This window comes from Pezoporus occidentalis, unplaced genomic scaffold, assembly GCF_034315485.1.
Source record: "Pezoporus occidentalis ecotype Australia unplaced genomic scaffold, CSIRO_AGI_Poc_V1 ctg11, whole genome shotgun sequence".
NCBI classification, from domain to species: domain Eukaryota; kingdom Metazoa; phylum Chordata; class Aves; order Psittaciformes; family Psittacidae; genus Pezoporus; species Pezoporus occidentalis.
The window spans coordinates 7,063,374-7,087,657 of record NW_026912886.1 but is presented as its reverse complement, the minus strand read 5'-3'; the positions used below and the strand labels follow the sequence as shown (position 1 = coordinate 7,087,657).

The 24,284-nt window shown below is 38.6% G+C and overlaps 1 protein-coding gene across 2 annotated transcripts in view; it reads left to right on the top strand.

Moving 5' to 3' along the window:
• The window catches only part of FBN1 (fibrillin 1), a 150,939-nt gene that overhangs the window by 66,067 nt on the left and 60,588 nt on the right, over positions 1-24,284 (top strand). For both annotated transcript variants that reach the window (XM_062628872.1, XM_062628868.1), the window contains exons 10-19: positions 1,322-1,480; positions 4,843-5,001; positions 6,219-6,359; positions 7,138-7,257; positions 10,538-10,663; positions 12,756-12,878; positions 17,682-17,804; positions 19,054-19,206; positions 20,214-20,267; positions 21,054-21,179. In XM_062628872.1, coding sequence (XP_062484856.1) covers positions 1,322-1,480; positions 4,843-5,001; positions 6,219-6,359; positions 7,138-7,257; positions 10,538-10,663; positions 12,756-12,878; positions 17,682-17,804; positions 19,054-19,206; positions 20,214-20,267; positions 21,054-21,179 — 1,284 coding nt within the window. The remainder of the gene's footprint in view (positions 1-1,321; positions 1,481-4,842; positions 5,002-6,218; positions 6,360-7,137; positions 7,258-10,537; positions 10,664-12,755; positions 12,879-17,681; positions 17,805-19,053; positions 19,207-20,213; positions 20,268-21,053; positions 21,180-24,284) is intronic.

Here is a 24,284-nt window from a genome sequence, read left to right as displayed (position 1 = left end):
GCTTTATTTGATTTTTAATATAGTAGATAAAGGAGTGTACGTGTTTGGCAGTTTAGTTGTGTACCAGGAGAAAATGGAGGACCAGTAACAGAACTGAGTAGATTTGGGTCTTTTTCTCCGTTTCAAGATTTCCATTGTATGATAGTATGAGTGAACTAACTAAAGTTCAGAAGCAAAGGCCAACTGAGTCTTTTAGTTGTCCTGCCAGTAATATCCGTGTTCAGGGTTCCAGCTAATAAAAGGCAGAACCATCACAGACTTTCCCAACATATCACTATATATCAATTTCCTCAAAGTAATAAGAAACTTCCCTATGCTTTTTTTTTATACCCACTACTGTAGCTAGTAAACTCTGCACAGCCCTGTTACTAGACAGATGATTCCACCATGCCCTGGATAGCTGAGATAACGTTTCTTTAGAGATTGGTGTCTACTGTTGCAAGGTTATATCTGCAACTTTTTTGGTCTGCATTTTGACAGCAAATGTTTGTATGTTTTAGAAACAAACTTGGTCTGGTTTATTGTGCAGGATCAAATCACACCACAGCTTATACTGAGTTGGACATGATGTGACATATTGTGAAACAATTGCTCAGAGCTTCAGATTGTATCACAACATTTTTAAGGTTTTTTTTTCTCCTCCCATACACATTTACTCTCCTTTCTCTAAGCTGGGGAATCTCTGTGCAATGTTGTTAGAGCTGAGTGTATGAAATCTGGGTACAGGACGTTCTTGTACAGCACATGCTTACCCTTTTCAGACAGGAAACCAGAATATCTCCATAAAAAAATGCGATGGCACCAATTAAAGCTTTGTTGTTGTTTCTTGCCTGCAAGCCTGTATCTTGTCAAATCACTACATACTTCACCTGGGAAAGCCATGACTAATGAAAAATGAATGCTTTGAGAGCTGCAATGCTGTATTTTGTTGTACATCAGTGGCTTTCAAATCAAAGCTTAAACAGAATTGATCTGGTGCTATCTTTAATAGAGATGACAATTATATTCTGAATATAATTATATATATTGAATATAATTGAATGTAAAAATATATTCAGTTCTATTTTTGCCTTCATTAATTAATTGCTGCTCCATACTTCATTTCAGCTTCCTCACATGAGGTGTTACACCTGAATCCAAAGCGGCCCAAAGATTATCTACATTTTCCTGGTTTTCTGCCTTTTGGTTTTTATTGTTGTAATGTTCAAGTGCTATGTCCTCAGTAATGTAATCAACCAAGAAAAATGGGACCTTTGCCTTCTGTGAAAGCTGTGCTCCTTGTTGGACTGATGGTTACATATCCCTTTCTTTCTCTTGGTAGATGTGCGTCCTGGATACTGCTTTTCTTCTCTGACCAACGGGCGTTGCAACAACCAGCTCCCCCAGCCGATGTCCAAAATGCAGTGCTGTTGTGACAGTGGCCGGTGCTGGTCTTCTGGAGCAGCCACTGCACCTGAAATGTGCCCGATCAGATCCACCGGTAGGAATCTGCCTGTATATGCTTATGAGTGTGGTTGAACACTGAGTCAGGGTGATATTCTTTTATCAGTAATGTTTTCATTAAAGAAAATCACAGGATGGCTGAGGCTGGAGGGCACCAACGAAGGTCGTTTTGAATTAAGCCCTGTGCTCTCAAAGAGAGCCTCTTGTAGCAGGTTGCTCAGGACCCCCAGGAGGACAGGGCAAGCAGACATAAACATAAGATTTTATCTGTTGCTAATTAATGTTTTGTAACCGCATTATTCTGACATTACCTGATCCAGATTCTGTTATCAACATCCTCTTCAGGCTCAAGTTACTTCCTTCACAGCCTTCTGATAGATCCTTATTCCCTCTGCAGTTTCATTCTTGTTGTAAAACTAGGGTTTCCTTCCTCTGACATACAGCTTTCTGAGATGCCATTTATTTCCTGAGGTTTGGCAGAGAATGCAATCTCTGCTACCAAAATGTGCTGGACTTTACCACCTCCCTGTGAGTGGAGATCCCCAGATAACATGTGATTTGAATTTAAAGATGATGAGCAGATTGTGCAACTAAGGGTGAGGGAGTGGGGGAAAGATGTTTTTGAGATTGTTTAGGACTGGAGACCTAATGAAATGCTTTAGAAATAAATGAATAAAAGAAACTTAAGGATTGATGGCAGGAGCTCAAGGGAGGTGCAGAGTTTAGGGAGGATTGGGGGTCATAACTATAGCAGTGAAATTCTGAAGAAGTTGTCAGAGGTCATGTATGGGAGTGTTTATTATTCTTGGTTTAATCCTTTGAGGGAAACTGCGTAATACTGGAGCAGAAATCTGTGATCAGAACTCTTGGAAGACTCTTCCTGGTTCTGTCACAATCTCATTAATAATACTTAAACATGTTAAATGTTAAAGCTGGCTAGAATAATACTAATGAAACAGTGTAATCTACTGATGCTCATCTAAAATGAGAAGACAAGGAAAAGCTTTCAATCTTAACACAGTCCCTGTTTTCTTTACATACTTTCCAATTAACCATATCTAACTGGTGAACAAACTGGGTGGAAAAGTGAAGTAATTTGGCCAAGGCCACATACAGAGACGTGGTGGAGAAGGAGCTGGAACCCAGGACTTCCTGACTCATAAATCCATGCAAGGTCTTCCACATCATTGTTACATGCCACTTTTTTCTTTCTTTCTTTTCCCCCAACTTGGGATAAAATGAGACTATAAATTACTCTTTTCAAAAATGCTTTAAAATTCTTTGGAAGGCCTTACATGTATGTAAGGTATTGCTGTCAGTATTTAATCAAGTTCAGTTATTCCTTGATGTAGCCTGAGAAAACAAGATGAGGAATTTAGAACTGTCAGTGGCCCAAAGTCTGTCTAACTCTGAAATGGAAATTCACTGCAGTATAAAGTGGAGCACTAGCTGCATAATGTAACCAAGTGGTTGCATTTTCAATGTGGGCAGCAGACCCAGATGTTACTATAAAAGAGGCTGTTTACTGCTAGAAATTATACATGGAGATTAAAGTTGCAATAAAAAAGGTTTGCACTGTATTTCTTTGCGTAACACAGCAATAGTTGTTTATTTGGAGTAACAGGGTTTTACCATTGACACTATAAATACTTCAAAAGTGGTATCTCGGGCATCCAGCTGTGTGTATGTGTATGTTCAATTCTCGCCTCAGCAGTCCCTTCATGTCTGCTAATTCTGTTCAATCAGTGGGCACCCCTAAGGCTGTGACTTCTTTTTGCACAGAAGGCCTGGGCTCCTGGTGGTTGGCTTTGGATAATTGGGTATTACCCATCTAGAATAAAAAAAAAAATACAGTATTGTTTCTCTCACAGAGACTAATCATTGGATTGTAGAGAATGCGTGATCAGAGAAATAACTATTAAAACCACCATCATTAGCAAACATCTGCATATTGGAATTTGTGTATGTGTCTTCTGACTGATGTTTTATCCACAGGTAGACCTCTGATTGAGAGTAGCTTCAGCTTACATGTGAATAATCAAAATAGAAAGCTAGGAGGAAAAAAAAAACAAAAACAAAGAAAGAAAATACAATACGTAATGCAATAAAATCTTCTTGGAAATGATTTAAAGATTAAAATCACTCTAAGGAACAATAAAGAGAAATGCAGTGGCATGTGAAACAAACCAATCACCTAAGAGCATTAAAATAGATGCAAAGATCATAATGGGGAAAAACAAAACTTTAGGCTACTGTGTTTATTTAACAAGTCCTCTGTGATTCAGGAAGAGCTTCTAATGTGTTTTACAGGTGGAAATAGAAGTGAGATGAAAGTGTTGAAGGCTGAAATATCCAGCTTAGTTCTCCCAACACTGAATTTATTTTTCAGTTCTCATTTTTTATATTGTTTTGGGAATTCATGCATCTCTCTAGCATTTTGGTTTCATTATATAATTCCTCTCCCCTGTTGTGCCATAAACTTTAAAATTTTGAGGTCCAAAGATGTTGGCTGTGTAAATAGTTATTTGTGTATGAACAAATTGTGGACATGAATTAGGTCAGCTGGAAATGTGGTGTTTAATTGTGATACTCTGCATGCATTCTTTGGATCAATAAGGTCCAAACACACACTTCCCAAAGACAAAAGAGTCAGGGGCAGGAGGAAAAGTGGGGCAGTAGGGCAGATGCCACTAATAGAGATAAACAATAGGAGAATGCATAACACTCAGTATAAACTGTGCTTACAGCAAAATAGATCATTTTCCCATCATCTAGAAAAAGATTGTCTTGGTGGGGATCTGACTTAGTTTCTCTTTGTGCTCCTTAGACTGCACCTCATTTGGTTTCTGCTTTTATTGGCAAACTTAATTTTCACAGGGAAATAGTGTTTGTGTATTCATTCTCTAATTGGTTTTGCCTCATTGCTTATATTTATATTTCTTTGTTTTAGGAAGTTAAATTTTAAGAAATCCAGTTGAAACTGGGCTTTTTCCCCCTGTTCAGTATTTACCTAACTCTGTGACTAGCTTTGTATTAAATTAACTTGGGATCAAGTCCAGAAGTCCTTCTTTAGGTAAACTTCCCACTGAGTTCACCAGAGATTTTGCCTGAAAGAAGACTAAGTAGATTAAGATCAGGTCTCCGCCTCACTGTTCAATTTCATATCCAGAATGTCAGTTATGTTATCTTTTCACTGGCAGTCTTCTGACAAGCAGTATTGATATCCTCCTAGATTAATGACTCAATTCACAGAACAAAGCTTGCTATGAAACAAATTTATGGGCTCAGATTTTCCAGATTACTTAAAATTTGCTACTGCTAATCTGAAACACTGTGAAAAAGGGGAGGGTTGCATTAAATGGGAAGGCCACAAGAGTCATTCATGTATTCACGTTTCAGATGAGTATCGCAAATTATGCACAGTAGCTGCTCTGCTGCCAGCAAGACCTGAGCTTCCTCCGGGCCGTCCTGACATCATCCCTCCACCACTCATTCCTGGTGTTTACCCACCTCAACAGCCAGAAATTGTCTATCCATCTCGGGCTCCACCACCTCATGGTAAGAAAGGAATAACCTTCCCCTGCACCACTTGCATTTAGCTCTTTAAAGCATGAGGTTCTCAGGAGCAGTGTGCTCCCTTCAGCTGTTGGTATCTTTTGCTTACTATATGGACACATAGCCTCTGGATAACCTTCTAATCTTAGAAGGATACCCTGGTTACCTGGTATCTTACAGCATGTGTACCTCATTGGTAGTGTTTTCCCTGTTGAGACAGGATTTAAAAATTACATCCTCACTGTCTGTACTGAGGCCTACGTATTGTAGAAGTTACATTACTGTTATTTTGAGGCTGTTGTGAGCTTTACTGCATGTTAACAGTGAGGAACATGAATAGCTCTTTGACTAGGTTGTGGTAAGTTACTTACATTAAAGAGCCAGAGTGGGAGAAAGCAGCTTCTTTCAGGTTGTTTTCTCACTCTTGTTTGACCAGGTAGGAAATGTACCAATAAAAATACTAGTGTGCTGCAGAACTGATGCTGCCCAACATAAAGAAATAAGTTTTTCAGAGATACACATAGATAGATTAGTTTTCTCTAGAGCAAGGATGAAGCCAGAGCAGAATACTGATACATACCTTATTCTGTCCCTTGCTCAGGGAATTTGTTACCTGCCCATATAGTCTGCAGTAGGCATGTGCCACCTGAAATTATTTGGCATAGCCACATACTCCTTTGCACATAAATACAAGCTCATTTCACCCATGCTCTGTGCAGATGCAGACAGACTCTGCTTGCACTGGCACAAGTTGCAACTGTTTGGTCTTGGTTCAGCACCAAGCTGAGCTAATGAGCCCAAGAAGCAAAGTATGTTAACTCAGGCCTGACACTGCACTGACGTAGCTGCACAGCTTCTGGTCAGCTGGGAGCATGGACAGAGCCAGCTCATGACTGCCTGCCAAAGACTGTATAGGCACACCTTCCAGGGTTATCCCTGCCCTCCTCTCGCTCTGCTGTCTATAAAAACAGAGATAACTGAACCAGTCTGACTGCTTTCTGCTACTGTAGGCTTTTAGTAGAGTCCTTGCAGTGCCACGTACCCACTTTACCACTGGGTATGAGCAGACTCTGTCCTCTCTCATCCTGTAAAAGAGGAAAACAAGATTGACTTGCCATAATAAAAATAATCAGTGGTTGCTAGCTGTTTTCAGATTAATCTCTGAGTCAAAATTATTATGGTGAACTTTTAAAGTATTTCTCCGACTCTTGTTATTTCAGTGATCTTGCCGGTGAACTTGACTGACTATTGCCAACTGTTCCGACATCTCTGCCTTAATGGGCGCTGTATTCCCACTCCTGGGAGCTACCGCTGCGAGTGCAACAAAGGATTCCAACTGGATGTTAGAGGGGAATGCATTGGTATGTGGGTTTCTGCTGTAAATCACAAAGGGAAATTTTGTTTTGAAGAAAAAAAAATTATTTTCCACATATTGTATAACTCTGAATTCTTCAATAAAACAAACCTCCTTTATAAAAACCCAGTAAATAGACTTCAACAAGCTAATTGCTTTCAACTGCAAACATTTAACCAAAAAATAATAATAGACAAAAATAACCTACAGCAGTTTTGCCTTTAAGTCAGTATTTAACAAGTCTTGTAACTTGCCACAAAATTACACAGAAGGTTTTCTTATTTTACCAGCCTGTGCTATAATGTGTTTATTAGTGATTGCAAATGATCTCTTTGATTATGCAAACAATCTATTGTTAAAAAAAAGAGTCATGATCTCACACTTAGTAAGATTTACAAGTCATCTTTCAGCTCATCAGGAGTATCTTGTTGGGCTCTTGAGTCCTTTAATTTTGGGACTCAGCCAGAGTTGGATGATAGGAGAAAGGATTAACTGTCTTTAATGTATAAGATTTTGCTTCTGTCAAAATCTGTGTCTCCAGTGGGGCTGGAAATATGGAGTTGCGGGAATAAGGCCTCTGCCTCTTGTCTTGCTGAGTACTCGTTTTTCCCAGCTCCTGCTTACCTCAGAACATGGTATCCTCTTACTGAGAATTCAGTGGTGTCCCCTTTCTTTTCACACTGAAAGACACTATTTCTTCAACTACAAAACATATAAAATACCTCTACAGATCTGAATAACTTTCAACCAGTGTTGTAATAAAAATATACTGTCTGTGTCTGCAGATGTTGATGAATGCGAAAAGAATCCATGCATCAGTGGAGACTGTGTGAACACCCAGGGGTCCTACATATGCCAGTGTCGTATAGGATATCAGAGCACAGCAACGAGAACAGAGTGCCGAGGTAAATTATGGCTTTACATCTGTATCTATACTATTGTATACATACCAGGAGGGAAAATAGTTTTTAAGCAAAATTTAACAGATGTGTTAAATATGAGGGTTTTTTAAAAAAATAAATCAGATATGGCAGTAAAAATGATTAACCTGCATGAGCTGGCTGTTCATAGACTGGGTTATGGAGAAAGACATTTTGTATTGTACTGAAAGTATCTGGGTGCCATTTGTGGCTTTGAAGTGGAAGTGACTTATTTTGTTAATTTTTTTATTTTGATTCTTGATGATCTTGAGGACAATTAAACATCCCTGCTTTGGAGAAATCTTTTACCTATAAAAGTTAAAAGACAGTAAGGAGTGCAATGTCCATGTGTTGTCCTTGCCCACTGTCAGAGAAAGAACTAAACATACATTACAGCAATAAAAACTTAAATAAGGTATGGAAAAGTAGTGAAGAACTGGCAAGGTCTACGTGTGGAAGCTTCAGCATACCCATTATTGGTGTTTTGAAAACCAGGCTCATGATGGTCTTCATCCTGTCTTTCTATGGAGTGGTGAATGGGTAGTTTCTTGGTGGTCAGCCCTATGTCAGGTTCTGTGGCTTCGAAACTGTCCTGGGGTGAGAATTTGACAGTAAAGATAGATGCAGTCCTTTATGGTGAAGTCATAATGAGAGACTTCTGGCAGGAGAATGAGTGATTACTTAAAATTTCATAAGAAATGAAGCATCTAAATGAAACAGGATGTCTGAATGCTCAGAGTCCCACTTTGTCTTCATATTTTGCTTTCTGCACTGAGGAAGGTTCTTTGAGCATTCATTCATTCTGAAGTAGAGTGTTTCTAGAAAGCCAGAAGAAAGCTATCTGTATTAGTGTGTGATTTTTTTGCTCTTCCCTTTGTGAATCGGAAAGGTACAGCAGCTTACTCCAGTCCAGGAGGACATGCAGAGCCAGCACCACTGCTGCACATTGCTGAGAGTATTTGACCTAATTGCTGCCAAACAGCCATGTTGCAGAAGCATCTTCATAGCTCAGCTGACTAGTGGTGAAGGAGTGCTGAAGTGGAGTCTCAGTGGTGATGAATTCACTCATGAGTCATTTTTGTCACACGCTTTTAATTTGACTGATTCATTACACAAACACATGCTTGTCAGAAGCCCAGTAGCTTAATGGCATTAAAGTGTGGTCACTTAGCAGTTCCTTTGCAGTCAATGGGAACTGTGCTTGCTTGACAGGCAGTTCAGAAAATGCAATGTTGTACAGAATCTTTGTTTTCTGAAGAAATTTTTAGGACCAGTTTAGGGAAAAGAAAAAGGCTGGTGGGGTGCATTTGACAAAATATGCCTATAGCACTGGTGCCTGCCAAAATCAGCATTTGCTGCAAAATTACTGTGCATGACTATTTTGTATGTTGAGTTTTTATATTTTGGATACCCAAATGTGTCTGTGCCCATACACATTTGCAAATGTGTTCCTTGCATCCATTCTTGAAAAATGGGGTCTCTGCAATGACCAGATGTTTATCTATTCCTTGTTCTGAGGTCCCAGGGGAGGGTGTTTTCTGCATGATGAGTCTGATAGGTGACTGATTAAACATTGCAGTCTCTATCACAAGCAACTGATACAACTGTTGTTAGGATCCCTTATAATTCTAGTAGGATTTTGGCTGAATTAATATCTTAATTGGAGACATAGATGAATAAGGTTGTCACATGATGATTAGCGATCAAAACAAAAAATGCTTTTCAATTTCAGAAGATGGTTAGCTAGGAGTGCATAGGAGTCAAAGCTTTAATAGCAAAGTGCGTAATATGATCTACCCAACATTTCTGACAGGAGGAAGTCAGTCCTGACATGGAGATGGCTGCAGTCATGGATATTTCAGTGAGAGGAGAGCTTTGATTTTTTGCCAGTTTCTCTGAGGAGGGGAAAAAAATCCACAATGTTATTTCATAAGTACAAAATTAAGAATGTAACATAAACTAATAGCGTGCATCCCGTCAGCTGTGTGTACATAAAGAACAACAAGATTTTGTATTAGTTTCTGCAGCATGATTTAGATGGCATCAGATGTGCGTACAAAATCCAATAAACTCTTTAAAAGGCCAGAAAAATCTTGAGATGCTGTAGGATTTCTGCTTGTCCTAAGGCCGGTGGGGTAGCTGAAGCCAGGGTCAGGTGCAAGCGAGTGCCACAAAAGTAGGGGGAAAGGAGGGACTGAGCAGAGAGAATTGCTTGATTGAGGTTTATCAAGCTTTTTGCTGGAAGTCAAGAGGGCTGCAAGCTGCCACCACAGTGATTTATCACTTGAGCAGCTCTTGCCTCTCCTGGCCTGATTTCTTCATTGTAAAACAGTTATTTTCAGGGATTTCTTAGCAGCTTCCCAGAACCATTGCACTGCAAAGAAGGCAAATACAGGTTCACAATGTTGAGAGGCATCAGTTCTCCCTCAGATTGGTGTCTAGAGAACAGGAGCATCTGGGAGGATACCTTGTGCTCTGCTTCTTCCTGAAGTACAGCAATGCCCTTCTGCAGAGAGGGCTTAGGGAAGGGCACCTGCAGGATATTTGGGAAGATGGTCTGGTTGCATAGTAGATAGGTCTGCATGGGCTGGTTGAGATCTCTGTGAGCAGAGTCCCCTGTGTGCAGGAATCTCTGGGAGATGGTCCAGGCCTTGATGGAGAACACTGAGCAATCTGAAAAATGTCTAGACAGTCTGTCTCAGCATCTCCTCTCCCCTCGTTTGGAGGAGAGGGAGAGCTGCCAGCCTGGTGTGATATCACTATTCAGGTCCTCCAAAGCACTTGCCAAGCACCTCCTGCAGAGAGAGGGAAATGAGGAGCTGATGTTTCAAATATAAAATACGCAGGAGAAATATCTTCTGAGGTGGGAAAGTCTCAAACTTTCCTGTTATCTTACAATGCAGTAGCAAAAGACAAGCTTCCCCATCTTTCTGTCATAGTTAGCTATTGTTGAGTTAAACTTCAGTAAAAAATTATCATGATAAACGAAAATGCAAAAAAGCAATTGAAGGGGTCTGATTCTTGTCTGAGCAAGCTGCAGGGTAATAGTCACTGAATTTCTTGCACAGCAACCTGAAATTTCAAGCTGATGAACATTTTCCACCCTCATAATGTTCACTTATGGAAATCAAAATAAATCATTTTTCAGGTGAATATAGTTTCCATGTAGGGTTAAAAACCCAAGGGAAAGGGAAGTGGGAAAAATTCCTCTTGAGTATAAAAAAAAAAAACCAAAATGTTATTTTTCTTTTTGGTTGGCTTTCAGACATTGATGAATGTTTACAGAATGGTCGTATCTGTAATAACGGACGATGCATAAATACAGACGGCAGCTTTCACTGTGTGTGTAATGCTGGCTTTCAGGTGGCAGCTGATGGGAAAAACTGTGAAGGTAAGGCTTTCCTGAGTTTATTCTGTATCAGTAATTGCAATTACAAGAGGTTATTCACGTCAGTGAAAAAGAAAAGGACCTCTGGTGGGAGGGAAGAGAAGGAACAAAGCATCACATTTCTAAATACCTTTTGCTGTATTTGGGAGGGCAAGTAAACTGTCTTTTGCAGCCAGTTCTGGAGCCTTGGCTTGGCAATCATCAACGGGATGTCTGTCCAGCAGGAGAAATAGCACATACCACTATCACAAAATGCAGTTTCTTTGGTGGGAGTGGTACATTTTAAAACAGAGCACAAGTCACATGCTGCCTGGTTTTACTGTGTGTTTAACAGCATGCTTTATGGGATCTTACTGGGTGACTAGCAATGTGTTTTATGTAGATGCAGTCTGGTCTGACCCATAAAAACTGTTTTAAGAAAAATTTGTAAACATAATTGATGTGTTTCTACCTCCCAGACCTTTAGTGAAGGGGGGGGGGAAAGAAGAATGTTCTTTATCATGCTTCCCAAGGTCCTTGGGAAGGTTCCCAATGATCTATTCATACGTTAAAGGAATTTCAAGCACTGTTCTTAGAAACATTTTTGGCAGAATATTATCTCAGTGATTCAGCTCAAAGACTTAATGCCAGAAATCCCGGTTGGGATAGATACACGATTTTTTCTTTTAAATCATAAATTATTTTTGTCTGACTTAGCCTGTAAGTAAAAAGAAAACACACCATGTCTAGAAGTGTAATTTCTGTCCAACACAGCTGCAATATGAAGGAAAATAGCACAATTCCGAATATGTTGTAATGTCATTATGATCCAGTGATTTTATGTGCTAGTAGTGATTCTGTTAATCCTTCATAGAGACAGACATTTTAAGACTCTGGTTTTCCTGACGCTTTTTTAGATACAGTTTAGCACTATAAGCTGCTTTTAAAAGATCTTATTATGGAACTATATTGACTAAATATATTTAGAAATGAATATGTTTTGGAAAAACCCCTCAATTCTGATTTCTTCCTTTCCCACCAAATACCATGTGCTAATAGTAATAAGAACCAGGACATCGGCAGTCTGGTAAAACATTTTTAATTCCATTGCATAAGTTGCCAGAATGTCTGTTGCATCTACTTATGAAACAGTTTCATTTCTGGCTTTGTAATGCATTGAGTTTTGTTCTTAGGAATACATGTGCACACACACTAATCATTAAAGACCATGGCATTGTGCCACACCTTAATGTAACTATGTGTACTCCTTTATATGAAACTGGTAAATAATGCTGATTTTTTTCGATGTAACATCCAAAACTGATTTCATTTGTGCCAGAATGAAATAAAGACTAAAATTATATAAAAGTTTACACAAATCAAGTACAGTTATCTTTGTACTTGCTTTTTTTTTTCCCCTCCTACCTCTTTTGGTTATGTGAATAATTGTGTAGGGTTCAGAATAGCACTACCTGAGACTCCACCTTTTCCTATTTAAGTCCTCCATGCTATGCCATACCCACATATGTGACCTGTCATGCTGAATCCAGGGAAGGGGTAGGTTTCATTTTAAACAGAAGTTCATGATGGAAGCGCCCACAGAATGAATACTGGAGCACAGTGCTGGGAATTCTTCCACATCATGAATCTTAGGCTTACCCAATGGAGGTTACAAAAGTTTTCACTCCAGACACAAATGCCTGCTCCTCCCCTGTCAGGTGATCTTAGTAACAGAATTGTGTTTACCATTCCAAATGGGAGTCTGTTTCTACCCTAGCTTCTGCTTACATCAAGACTGCAAATCTTCTTCAATTACGTACCTTTCTCACTTTTTTTTTAAACGGATTTTACCAACTGGCAGTTCTTAAGCTGTCCAGCTTCTCATCCATTTGTCATTCTCTTTTCTCTTTTTGGATGCATACCTTTAGATGTTAATGATTCATTATGAAGTAGCAGAATTGTTGCTTTTACAGGTTGTCCTATCATATGTTTGTTTATGATGTACCTGTGACAACTGAGAAAGAAATTGAGGTTTATATTTTGCATATAAAGCATATAAGTAAGAGTTCTTTTACTTAAACATTCTAAACATTATCTCTTCAATGTACTTTTTCAGATATGGATGAATGTAGCATAAGGAACATGTGCCTCAATGGGATGTGCATCAACGAAGATGGCAGTTTTAAATGCATTTGTAAACCGGGCTTCCAGTTAGCATCTGATGGACGCTATTGCAGAGGTGAGCACAAAAAAAAGTTTGTGAGTCATATCCCTCTGGTAGCTTCAAGAATCACTTCATTTCCTTACAGTGATCCTTGGGGACAAGAAATACTGGGCAAGTCCTCATCAGATATGCTTTTTTTAATCAGCTGGATTGATTTGTCATTGTGCAAGACAGCACTCAGTCTTTTCCAGTGTTGAGTAACCACCCTAACCAGCCAGTGAGAAACATTCTTTGATGAAAAACTGTGTGATCTGATCTAGTTAAACTCGAGTTAATTTTACCTATAAGGTCTTCTGTAATTTGGCTCCAGTCTACCTCACTTTTTGTGTTTGGCTTTTTAAAGTTTTCTGCCTTTGGCCACCCAAGCATCCTGGCTCATTGCCTTCTTTCGGTTTTTCTCTCATTCCTTGCCTGGGTGTTCCTAGTCAATACAACATCTCCAAGGAGTGCCTGGCACTCCATGTGACTGAGATGCAGACGTGAGCACCACAGCAAAATTGTCTTTCCCATTTGCTGCACTAGCTCAGCAATATCTCCTGTGGGAGACACTGCAGTATTCTGATTGCTAGTTATGTCATCAGTTTCTGTTCAGTCCTGTCAGGAACTGGAAGTTTTGAGTGTATAAATCTTCATGTTTCAACAAGTTTTATGGGCACAAAGCAGCAGTCAAAATAAGGAATAGACAAGTGCTAGGCCAAGTTACTTATGGTTTTTCTTTTGAAAAATTTGAAATCTTTTAATTTTTGGAATCAAGGCATAAAAAATGCTTGTGTACAATTTGGCAAATTGCAAAAAGGGCCTCACTGGGTTACACAGCAGCATCTTGTTGTGGACCAATAGCAAAATTATATGTTTGAATAAATAATTTGGTTTTGAGAGTTAGTGGCATGAAAGGTGAATTAATTTGAATCCTGTTGCTTCTTGAACATTGTACCAGTCTTAGATCTGTACTGTCTGGTGTCTAGACTTAGACTTCAGATCCAAACCCGGCCAGTAAGTCCAGTAAAGTATCTGGAACTTTCTTGATAACTTTTGCACTAGGGATGCAGGACAGTACAACTCAGTCTTCAAATGGGGTAATTGTGTATTTCTAATGAGAGATGACCCCATTCTGATTTTAATAGAGTTGTTCTGATTGGGAGAATGAATTGGTCTTTAGTTTCTCAAATGAACAAATATGCAGATCTGTACAAGTGTCTCCTTAGCTTAACAGCTACTGGCTGTGTTGGCTGCACACATGTAAGATCAGAAATAAAGCTGATTCTGTGTTTTCCAAGTGGTAGGTGTACGTCTGTGCTTTGCCAAAGCTTTTGTCCTGACTCATCTGTGTGTGGGACCAGCAGTGAGACTTGCTCTCAGACTTGGCAGGGAAGAACTAAATGCCCATCAGGCCTTGGCATATGAGCCAGTTGTGTTCCCAAAAACCACTGTTTGCTCTCTGTGTTGTTAGCAGGGATTCAATTCACTGATGCAAGCTCAGCTTAAATGCTTGTTTTGATTTTTCTCCTGAGCATATTTTGTCATTTTTTCTTTTTTCTTTTTCATTAACATCAGTCTGTGTACTGAAATGCCATCCAAGAAGATGGCATGCAAATTGCTTCAGACTACTTAAAAACCAATGGTACTCAACTTCACAGCCTCTGGTACGTGCCTCCTGGCTAAACAGGAGTATGGATACAGCCCAAAAGGGGTTTCTGGCCCTAGAGAAATGTTACTTCTGTGCATCAAAGAAAGAATATTTGAAAATTATCCAAAAATTGCAGGCAACTTGACTGATTCCTACTGAAAGTTGGAACAGATCTTATAGTAAAATGAAGGATTTCTCCCACTGCTTTTCAACACTTACAGTAAGCCTCGTTCTCTGTGAATGAGCACGCAAACATTCCTTACATTCTAAAATTGCTATTGGGTCAAAATCAAACCAGATTTTGAGACCTTGACACCCCAATTAGACTTTTTCCCTACTTCATATTTGTCTCATTTCTTCCACTTGCCCACAATATTATGAAACAGTTCCCAGGAATATAATACCTACAGAGAGCACAACTCTGGTGAATGTCTCCCATTATGTTAGTGGAAGTTTAAAAGATTGGTCGTTAATAATGTCTTTTCCCATTCATTAGGTTTTTCCTTATTGAGTCCTTTCTGTACACACCACACGTACAGAGTAAATAATCTCTGTCCTGCTCAGTGTTCACACTGCATATCCTGAATTCGTTTGTGAAGTGACTCCATTAAGATCTTACACAAGCTTAAACTCTAAGCTCGTGCTTGCCAATGCAGTTAGTGCTCATGCGCATTGGGGATGTGTTTATGCACAAACTGACGCTTCTGCAGCATAATGGCTACCTGCCTGAGTGATTTTGATGCAGAACTGAACATGTGTTTTTGGTAAACCCTGTAGGGGATCAACAAAAGAATAGAAGAATCACAGCATGTAACACATTGTATGTATAAACATCTTATTTGATGCATGCTAAGCTGAATTTTGAAATATTAAGAAGAATTTCTAACTCAAAATTAGGGATACTGTAATTGACACTTAGTTCCATAAAATTGGAATTGAAGTATAAGTACAAGGCATATGCTTGGCTGTCTGGTAAAAAATTCCACTCAGGCTTTACGAAGTAACATGCCAAAAAAGAATGTTACACCATAGTCTTGTGTATTCCCTGTAATACAAGACATACTAAACTTATTCACTGTTAGCTTCTTTCTCCGATGGTTTGCCGATGATTTTTCAGCTATACTTAGAGCAGACAGAGGTTTAGAGCATTATTTCTGTTTCATACATTGTTTTGTCTTCAGACCAAACAGGAATTCCCCAAATTGAAAGCTATTGCAAGGCAACTGGAAGTGGTGGTTTAGTAGTCTGAGTAAATTTTTCCTGGGTAAAATTAGAGAACTTGATGTACCCAGCTGGCACTACTGAGCAAGCTAAGCAGAAAAGGCAGAAATTCATTGGACATGGGGAATGAGTCCATTAGTTGGTTTTCCAGAATCTGGTTGGAATATTCTGGCAAAAATCAAAAAACGAGTATTTTTGAAGTCATCCAAACGATTTTTACCATGGAAGATGGCAGAGCCTTGTCAAGGTCAGAAATTTGGACTTTCTGCCTGCGTGTGCAATTGATTTACTGGAATTTCAGCCCTGGTAAAAGCAAAGGCTTTTTACCCCATCTTTATGGGAGCCAGTTTTTCGGCTATCAGCACAATTCTAAGTGACCTACTTTACCTTTCTATGAAACATCTATAACAGTATTTTCAACACATTTATAAAGTGGTGCAAAGGAAAATGGATTGTGCATTTCTCCCCTTAATAGCTTACAAGATTTTTTTTTGCAAATGAACTACAGGAAAAGGAAAAAAGTAACTGCCTCTCTGTTTCTATAAGTAACCTTTAAAAAGGAAAGCTTTGGGTGTTTTTTTTTTTCTTTCCTTTCAGGAGAACTTGTATCTGTCAAAGGAGCTCAGTGTTGTCTAACAAAATAACTGTTTACACTGTTAAGTCGTTTGGGCACATTTTGAAGTCCGAGCTCTGTTTTCACTTGCACTGAGTAAAGGACTAAATTTAAAGTGGAGAAAAAGCATTTAAGATTTGTCCGAAACAGAACAAAAGATTGCAGGATGAAATAGAAATGAATGAGCCCATGTACTTAAATTTAACTTCTATTTTAAAATGCAGTTTCAAAAAGGAATCTTGGATCGTACAAGCCATGTTTTATGCCAAACAACACAAACTAAGTAAAACACAGAGGTGTTTCACTCTCAATTTGCCCTTTTAAGGTCAGAAAAAAGGAAATTGTCACACACACTGTCTCTTGTATATATTATGGAGAGTTGTTATGAAGTGATTATTTTATAAAGGTTATACATAATTCCAAACAATATTTTTAACTCTCCTTTTCTTAATCACTTATAAAATAATGGCATGCTCTCTGTATCTGGAGAATGATGTTACTAGTAACAAGATATTCAGCCTATATAATTTTTTTTACAAATTTAACATCCCTTTGTGGTAGTCAAATATTCTGGGGCGTCATTCTTGTATTTCATTGGAAAAGGCCTTATTGTTCAATGTACTGTTTTTGGGCAAAGATGGTAGCTTGTGCTCAGCAATCACTCAGGGCTCAAATCATTAACAGATTCCTTTCTGGACTGGCATGCAATCTGTCCATTGAAAGTTTATGAATTGGGCTATAATGAGCATCTGATAGGAAAACCCAATTGTCATGCAGATCACTAGGAGATGCTACGTGCGGGCAGGGTTTGACTGTGGAGATTCAGATGTACTTCCAAAAACTGAACCCGCAGCAGGAAGAATGGAAATTCTTTGGTGGTCATGTAAAGGCATCCAATAGATGGGCTTAAAGAATCAGTTTGCTATTGGAACTCATTTCTTACAGCATGAACTAACTGTTAATACAGAAAGGGAATGCCCTGGTACTCACTACAGAAGTCCTTTGTCTTAGCAATCACAATTTCCTCCTTCCTCTGATTATGTTTTTGCCTGAATGACCCTTAAATCAGAATATGTACCTCTTGGGAGCAAGTTAGGAAACTGTACTCCCTTTCTGATTTCCAAGGAGAGTAAAATTGTTCTGTTTATTTCTCCTGAATTTTGCATGTTCTTCTGCTATTTCACAGAATGAATTAATCATTATTCCTAATAAAACCTTTACTTGAACTAGTTTCCACTTACACCTGATATTTTTCTATAGGACACATTGAAAATAAGCTGCGCAAATGCAAGTTTCAGCCAGGCATTGAATACTATGTAATTTAATTTCTAATAAAGCTCATTCTGTTCTCCAACAGACATCGATGAGTGCGAGACAGCTGGAATATGCATGAACGGGCGCTGTGTGAACACTGATGGCTCTTTCAGATGTGAATGCTTCCCTGGCCTTGCAGTAGGATTGGACGGGCGCGTGTGTGTTGGTGAGACAAGCTTAAAGTGTGGCAAATCCCAATTAACCAGTGTTAAGGCATTAATGCTAGACTGATTGACAGATCAAGTTTGAATGTAGAATTTACTGTTGTTCATGGATTGGTAGATAGTAGTTACAGTGGATATTTTCTGTAACAGCCCATTTTGCTCTTTTTTCTTTTACTTTGCATTTAAAGAGAATAAAATGCATGGGCCATATCACAAAATCAGGTAGACTATACAGCATAGTGCTGCTGGAGGTGAATAGGTGAGAATTTGCCCCATTTCTGCCAATGTAAAATTCCTCATTTGTCACTAAGCTTAAGGATTTAATTACTCTTTCACCTCTTTTTAAAGTGGAGATACCGATTTTTCACTTCTGCCAATTTCTCTACAAGCAAAAGATATTTGAGGTGTTTGATTTTAAAATACTGATGTGTCTGACAGCCATTAAGGGCCATTTTTAAACAGTGAGAAATGTCACACCTGGACCTGAAGAGATAAACATTTTAAATCTTAGACACTTCAATAGGATTACTGAATTTTTGTTTGTTTTTTACAAGCAAAGAAAAATATTCTTTTAATGACAGCATATTTTGTGATTTGTTTTTAATGAAAATTGTTTGTTTTTTTTTTTCTCTTATTCTTCCCTTCTTTCAGGTATAAAATGAAAAGAAAAGCTTTAGTATGATCTTAGTGGGCTTAATCCAGGGTGTTGTGCCAGTGGTGATTTTAACCTCAGTGAATCAGAGACAACTAATAAGGTTGGGAGGGGGAGAACAGATACTTCTTGTTAAAATCAAATCAGTCCTCTAACTGTGAGAATAAAGTAAACAGTACTGAGTTGTTTTGGAAGTTTTGAGGTATACTTGGTTCTAGCTCTAAGATCCTGCAGCTAGGCCTGTCAAGTTACAAGTGAGTAATGTCCTTGTCATGCGGCAGAGTCTTTGTCCTTTTTCCCCATGGCTTCCTGCTAGTTCAAGGTTAAATATGATTTTTCCCCTAGTAGTTCACTAGTGCATGTTAGGTCATTAAATGCAGTAACTAGTTTGTATGTCTGAACTCTTTGGAGCATGAGAAAAAAGAATTTCCTGTCCCGAGTAGAGCAAGGGTATAGTTGGGTGAAAAGTATGGAGAAATGGTGAAAGATGTTATGTTTTGATAGCTATTTTACAGTGTTCATGACACCTGAGCTATATTTAATACTTGTAATTTATGGCAGGTGGCTATGGCAATATTAAGAGAGATTTCTTTCCTCAGATACACACATGCGAAGCACATGCTATGGTGGCTACAAGAGGGGACAGTGTGTGAGGCCATTAACTGGTGCAGTTACAAAATCAGAGTGCTGTTGTGCCAGCACTGACTATGCCTTTGGGGAGCCTTGTCAGCCCTGCCCAGCACAAAATTCAGGTATGGCATTATTTACTGGTACGTATTTTCATCTATGCTTTATGTTGATAAACTAATTTTAGAAAGGCAAAATACAGTTTGATATTAAAATTTCACCCTAAATCAGGACAGTTAAATTGCTGTATAACATCATATATTTTGAGCGGTCTGCTGCTTTGCATGTTGGAAGAGTGCAGGAGAGAATTTTTTGAGGGAACAGTAAATGTCAATGTCTGGGTCCAGAGCTGGTACATGCATTAACAGATTTTCGAACAAAACCCTCAGTTTTGATAGATGTGGATAACAAAAAATGTAATTTTTAAGTTAGTAATGGAAACATCTTGAGTAGAAGATAGCTAATTCTATAAATATAGTTATTATTTATTAATTTTAGCAATTCAATTATTTGGGGTGTTACTGAAGTGCAAATATATTGGAAAATGCTGACCTATATGACAACAGTTAATGCTGATCTGCCTGACTATTCTATTAATTGTTCTAAACTCAAAAGAGCTTGAACTTAGGAGTAGTTGAGACATTTGAGATACTTCAATACATATTTAATTATTTTTTTTTAGGATAAGAGATCCTTGATTTGCTTTGAACTCCTGAAGATACTCCTGCTAAATGGAGTTAAATATGGACTAGATTTATAGGAAAACCTTTTCCTGGTCACTTTGAATGTGCACCTTGAGCAACAGCTTAGACATATGTGTTCTGGAGAATCTTGCTGTGAATATGTTATGGTTCATTTCTGTAGGACGGCTAGCATGAAGTGTATGTCTGTTCCTGAATGCCTCAGTTCATGATGTGAAGTTTTTACTCATCCATCTTCATGAGCACATGCAGACACTGCATCTGCTAAAATGTTTCACAGGTTCAGAATACTGTGAGGCTATTAATGTTTTTAGAATAATTGAAAGCCATGTTATTTCATTCAGATAATTAATTGGCATATTGTAAGTGATGATGCTGAAAGCAATGAGCTAAGAAAGAGCATTCCATTAAGTATTTTAATATATTTCCAGCTGAATATCAGGCTCTGTGCAGCAGTGGAACTGGCATGACTGCAGGAGGAAATGGTAAGATCACTTAATGTAGTTCAAACTATTGGAGTTCTGGCTAAAAGTGTTACCTTGATATCCTTGATTAGTTAGACATGCTGGTGGGGATGGTGGCAGAATAGAATGAGAGAAAGGCTTATTCAAATAGCTGTTTGTAACACATTAGAATAATTTAGGGTGCAATGAGTGGAGCATACCATTTCACCAGTGAGCTTTCTCTTTTATGCCATGGAATGTATGTGATTTCTGTTACAAAATAATGGCAAAGTTTAGAGAAGCGTTATTACCTATATGACTTAGAAGTAAAATACGGAAATCGTATTTGCACATTCTAACTGAAATCATCCTGAAGAGTAAAGCCACGTTGACACTGAGCTTCCTGACATATTTTTATCTGTCAAAAAGGCCAAGCTGACCAAGTCTGGTTAATTACAAAGGAGCAAATGATGGCAATAAAAGCTCTGTAGTCATAGAACTTTGAAACTGCAAACTTTCAAATCAGTCAATGCTCACTAGTAGATTTGTTGGCAGTAGAGAGGGAAAAACATTCAGAAAGGAGGAATGTTGATGCTTTGGAGAGTGATGCCATCTGGAAATGCTATGGAATCGGGAGATACAGGGGGCTACTAGTACATGTGCCTCTCTAAATGTAAGTCCCCAGTTTAATACCCCAGTTTGTACCTACATTTTCAAGTCTCTTAAATGTTTTTGGCCTGGAGATGGTTTAAAATCAGGTGTGAAAGAGATGCTTTTTTTCCTCTTGATTGTCAATATTTACATGGGGTTTTTTTTGCCTTTGTATAGATATTAATGAGTGCTTACTGGATACTGATCTCTGTCCAAATGGAAGGTGTGAGAATCTGCATGGAACATATAAATGTATTTGTAACCCTGGATATGAAGTGGATTCAACTGGGAAAAACTGCATTGGTACGAATTTTCCTAATTTTTATTTTGCAGTTTTATGCTTGTTTTTATCCTCTTTCACCTCTTTTTTTTTTTTCAGTATTTCATCACATCCACTAAGCTGATCTTCTGATATTTCTGGATGTTTCTGCTGAAGTCTTGTTTTAATTTCAGTGCTTTGCAATGCTCATAAAATCCTCCACTGTGGGGCTGTAAGGGATCGTTGCTGTCAGTGACTCAAATCACTGGCAACCAGGCAATAAACATCCAGTTCAGTTAAGTCCACTGAACACGCACTCTGCAGTATGAATGCTTTAAAAAACCAAAAGAGACCAGACCCTGCAATTATAATCTGACAGTAGGGATCTAGGATCACTAGTCTGCTGGGTGCCTCCAAGACCAGGGGATTTATGTAAACCCCCCAACTGATCACAGAAAGATAAGCATCGTAAATGCTGCAGAAGGCTTACGTGTTTTCTCCCAACTCTGACTTTGGGGAAAATTCCCTTTCAACTTTCAGACAGGAATATTGGTTTAACTCTAACTGTACTGGCCAGACATAAGAAAATTTATTGTCATTGGAAGTATCCGAAGGCACAGGATCTCTAGCTAGGGCTGATTTCTTGTGCTGTGCAAGTGAAAAAAAAAGGAAGCCAAATTTTTCATCACAGAAAATGTGAAATTTCTTTTTGCTCCTTAGAGGTGACCTGTGGGAGGCACTGTGGCATGAGATAAAAATTCAAATAAATAGCAGTTCAGTCTCTTATCTCACTATCTGGGGTGTAAAGTATCTCATCAGATGCCTGCAGACTCTTGTTAAAATCTTCAATTCTGGCAATTCTCTTGTTCCATTACACAGTCTTATTGAAGCCCATAACTTAAGACTCTTTCAGTTTTCCACTTTCTCCCACTCCTGCATTGGTGCATTGCTCCAGACCCCTTTTACACAACTGATTAGAAAATTCTTCTGGTTTCCTGTTAAAATTTATTTGTGACCATTTTATTATCAGTTGATGTAGTATTAATATTATCCTTTGACTTAGAAGCATGTCAGCAATTATCCCCAAAATATTTATGAAGAATCATCATATTCTTTGTCAAACTGTTGGCAAAACTATCTAAATCTATGCTTTCAGTCTTTTCAAGAAAGCAGAGGCTGCAGCCTTCTCTTGAACACAGTTGGTCTGATCAGTCTACAGTGTTCTGATGAGGTCTGACCAGTGCCACATATAGCGGTGCCAGCAATTCTCCATTGCCCCTAGGAATGTCCTGCCTAAATTGATTCTAGAGTCCATTCGTTTTTTTCTTCAAATACATGTTATACTTTGGGATCGAAGTCAAACTAATTGGGAGTTACATCCAGAGTTTTTTCTTTTCCATAGCCGTCAACTGATGAGTTCTGTTTTATAGCGTATTATTGTTGTTGGTCCCTAATTGCAAGGTTTTGAGTGTTGGTGATTATATTTCCTCTTACTTCTCTCATTCATATTGTCAAGTTTAATTTAGCCTTGCATGATTCTCTATATTGGTAATAACTTCCAGCTTAGTGTGTCCATGGTGTTTGATCCCATTCATTTCTTATTTCTGAATTGCAATGAATATTTTATAGGACCAGTCCCAAGACTGATTCCTGGAAGCATTGCTAATATCCTCTCTCTATTGTGATTACTCCCCTTTTTTAATATACCCTGCTGTAATCTCTCCTTCAGCCAGCTCTGGAACCACCTTGAAGTTCTTAAATTCCTTCCTGTATTTCCAGCTTACATAATAATTTTATTTGGGTTCTCTATTCTCTACTTAAACCTAAATAGTTTAAGTCATCTGTGTTATCCCAGTCTAAACTATCCATTATCTTACTTTTTAAAAAATAAGAGTTGATCTAACTTTGATAAAAGTCATGCTGTAATTCATCCCATTTTCCCATTTGCTTCTTTGGCTTTAATTATCCACGTCCCATTTCAGTGTCTGCCTGTAGCTTATGGCATCCCTTCTCTTCTCCCCATCCATCTGTGAGTTTTCCAGTTGCTCCCTAGCCCACCCTGTTGCAGCCCACATCCATGCTCCATCACAGCTGTTTCCTATTCTTCCATAATGTTCCACCTGGCCCTCTCTCAATTTTTCTGAACTCCTGTGAAGCTTCCCACATGGTCTGTTTTATTCTGCAAATCTCCCTGCTTTTCCTAGTACTTTTCCTGTTCCCAGCTGCTGTGCTGACCCTCTGAGTCTTCCCAACTTCTCTCAACACTTTCTGAGGCCTCTCTGACCCAGCCAATTGTTCCTGTCTGCTCTCAGGGTCTCTCCTGGTCTTCACCTGCCATGCATGGCTGTTGCCACCTTTTTGCAACTTCTTTCTTAATGAATACAGGTGTTCCAAAGTGCTTGAAATTTGTCACTGGTATTTCTATTTAAATTTTTCTCCTCTGAAGCAAATGTAGACTTACACTGGCCTTGTTAACCATAACATCTAAGACAGTTCAGAGCCAGCTTGGAAAAAATGGTGATTTAGAGACCAGGATGACCAGCAAACTTTCCAAACCAATCCTCTTCATTTCTTTCATGACTCTGGGGGCTGCTGTGGGGACTGTGGGGAATCAAAGACTGCAGAGACCTATTCCACAATATAGGCAAGATGAAAGTGTGATTCCCAGCTTAACTTTAAACCATGGTGTGGCTGTCACGTATTATGAGTATGTGTAGAAAGGAGGTACAAGCTCTTATAAAAGCAAAGCAGCCTGCTAAAGAATAAAGCTCAGGAAAAAGTCAGCAAAAATTTACCAAGAAGGCTGTGGCTTTGTTGGATTTTTACTTTTCCCTGTTTAAAAAAGAAAATGAAAACATTAAGTTTTCTCTAGGTAATATTTATGTGGTTTGAAATTATATAACTTATCGTTGTTCCCATCATTTCACTGATAGTTTTCACGAGGAAGGTGTAGTAAGTGGGTTCTTTATTGTTAGTTTATTTGGAATGGTCGTTTCCATCTGAAATAATTCCAAGCCTGTTTGCTAAAAGAATCTACAAAACCCTTTAGTGCAAGTCCTGCGTGTGAGTATTCTCTCTGTCTCTTCTCCCCCTTGCCCTTCTTTGTCTCCTCCTTCTCTCTCCCTAATCTAATATAGAGAAATGTGGCT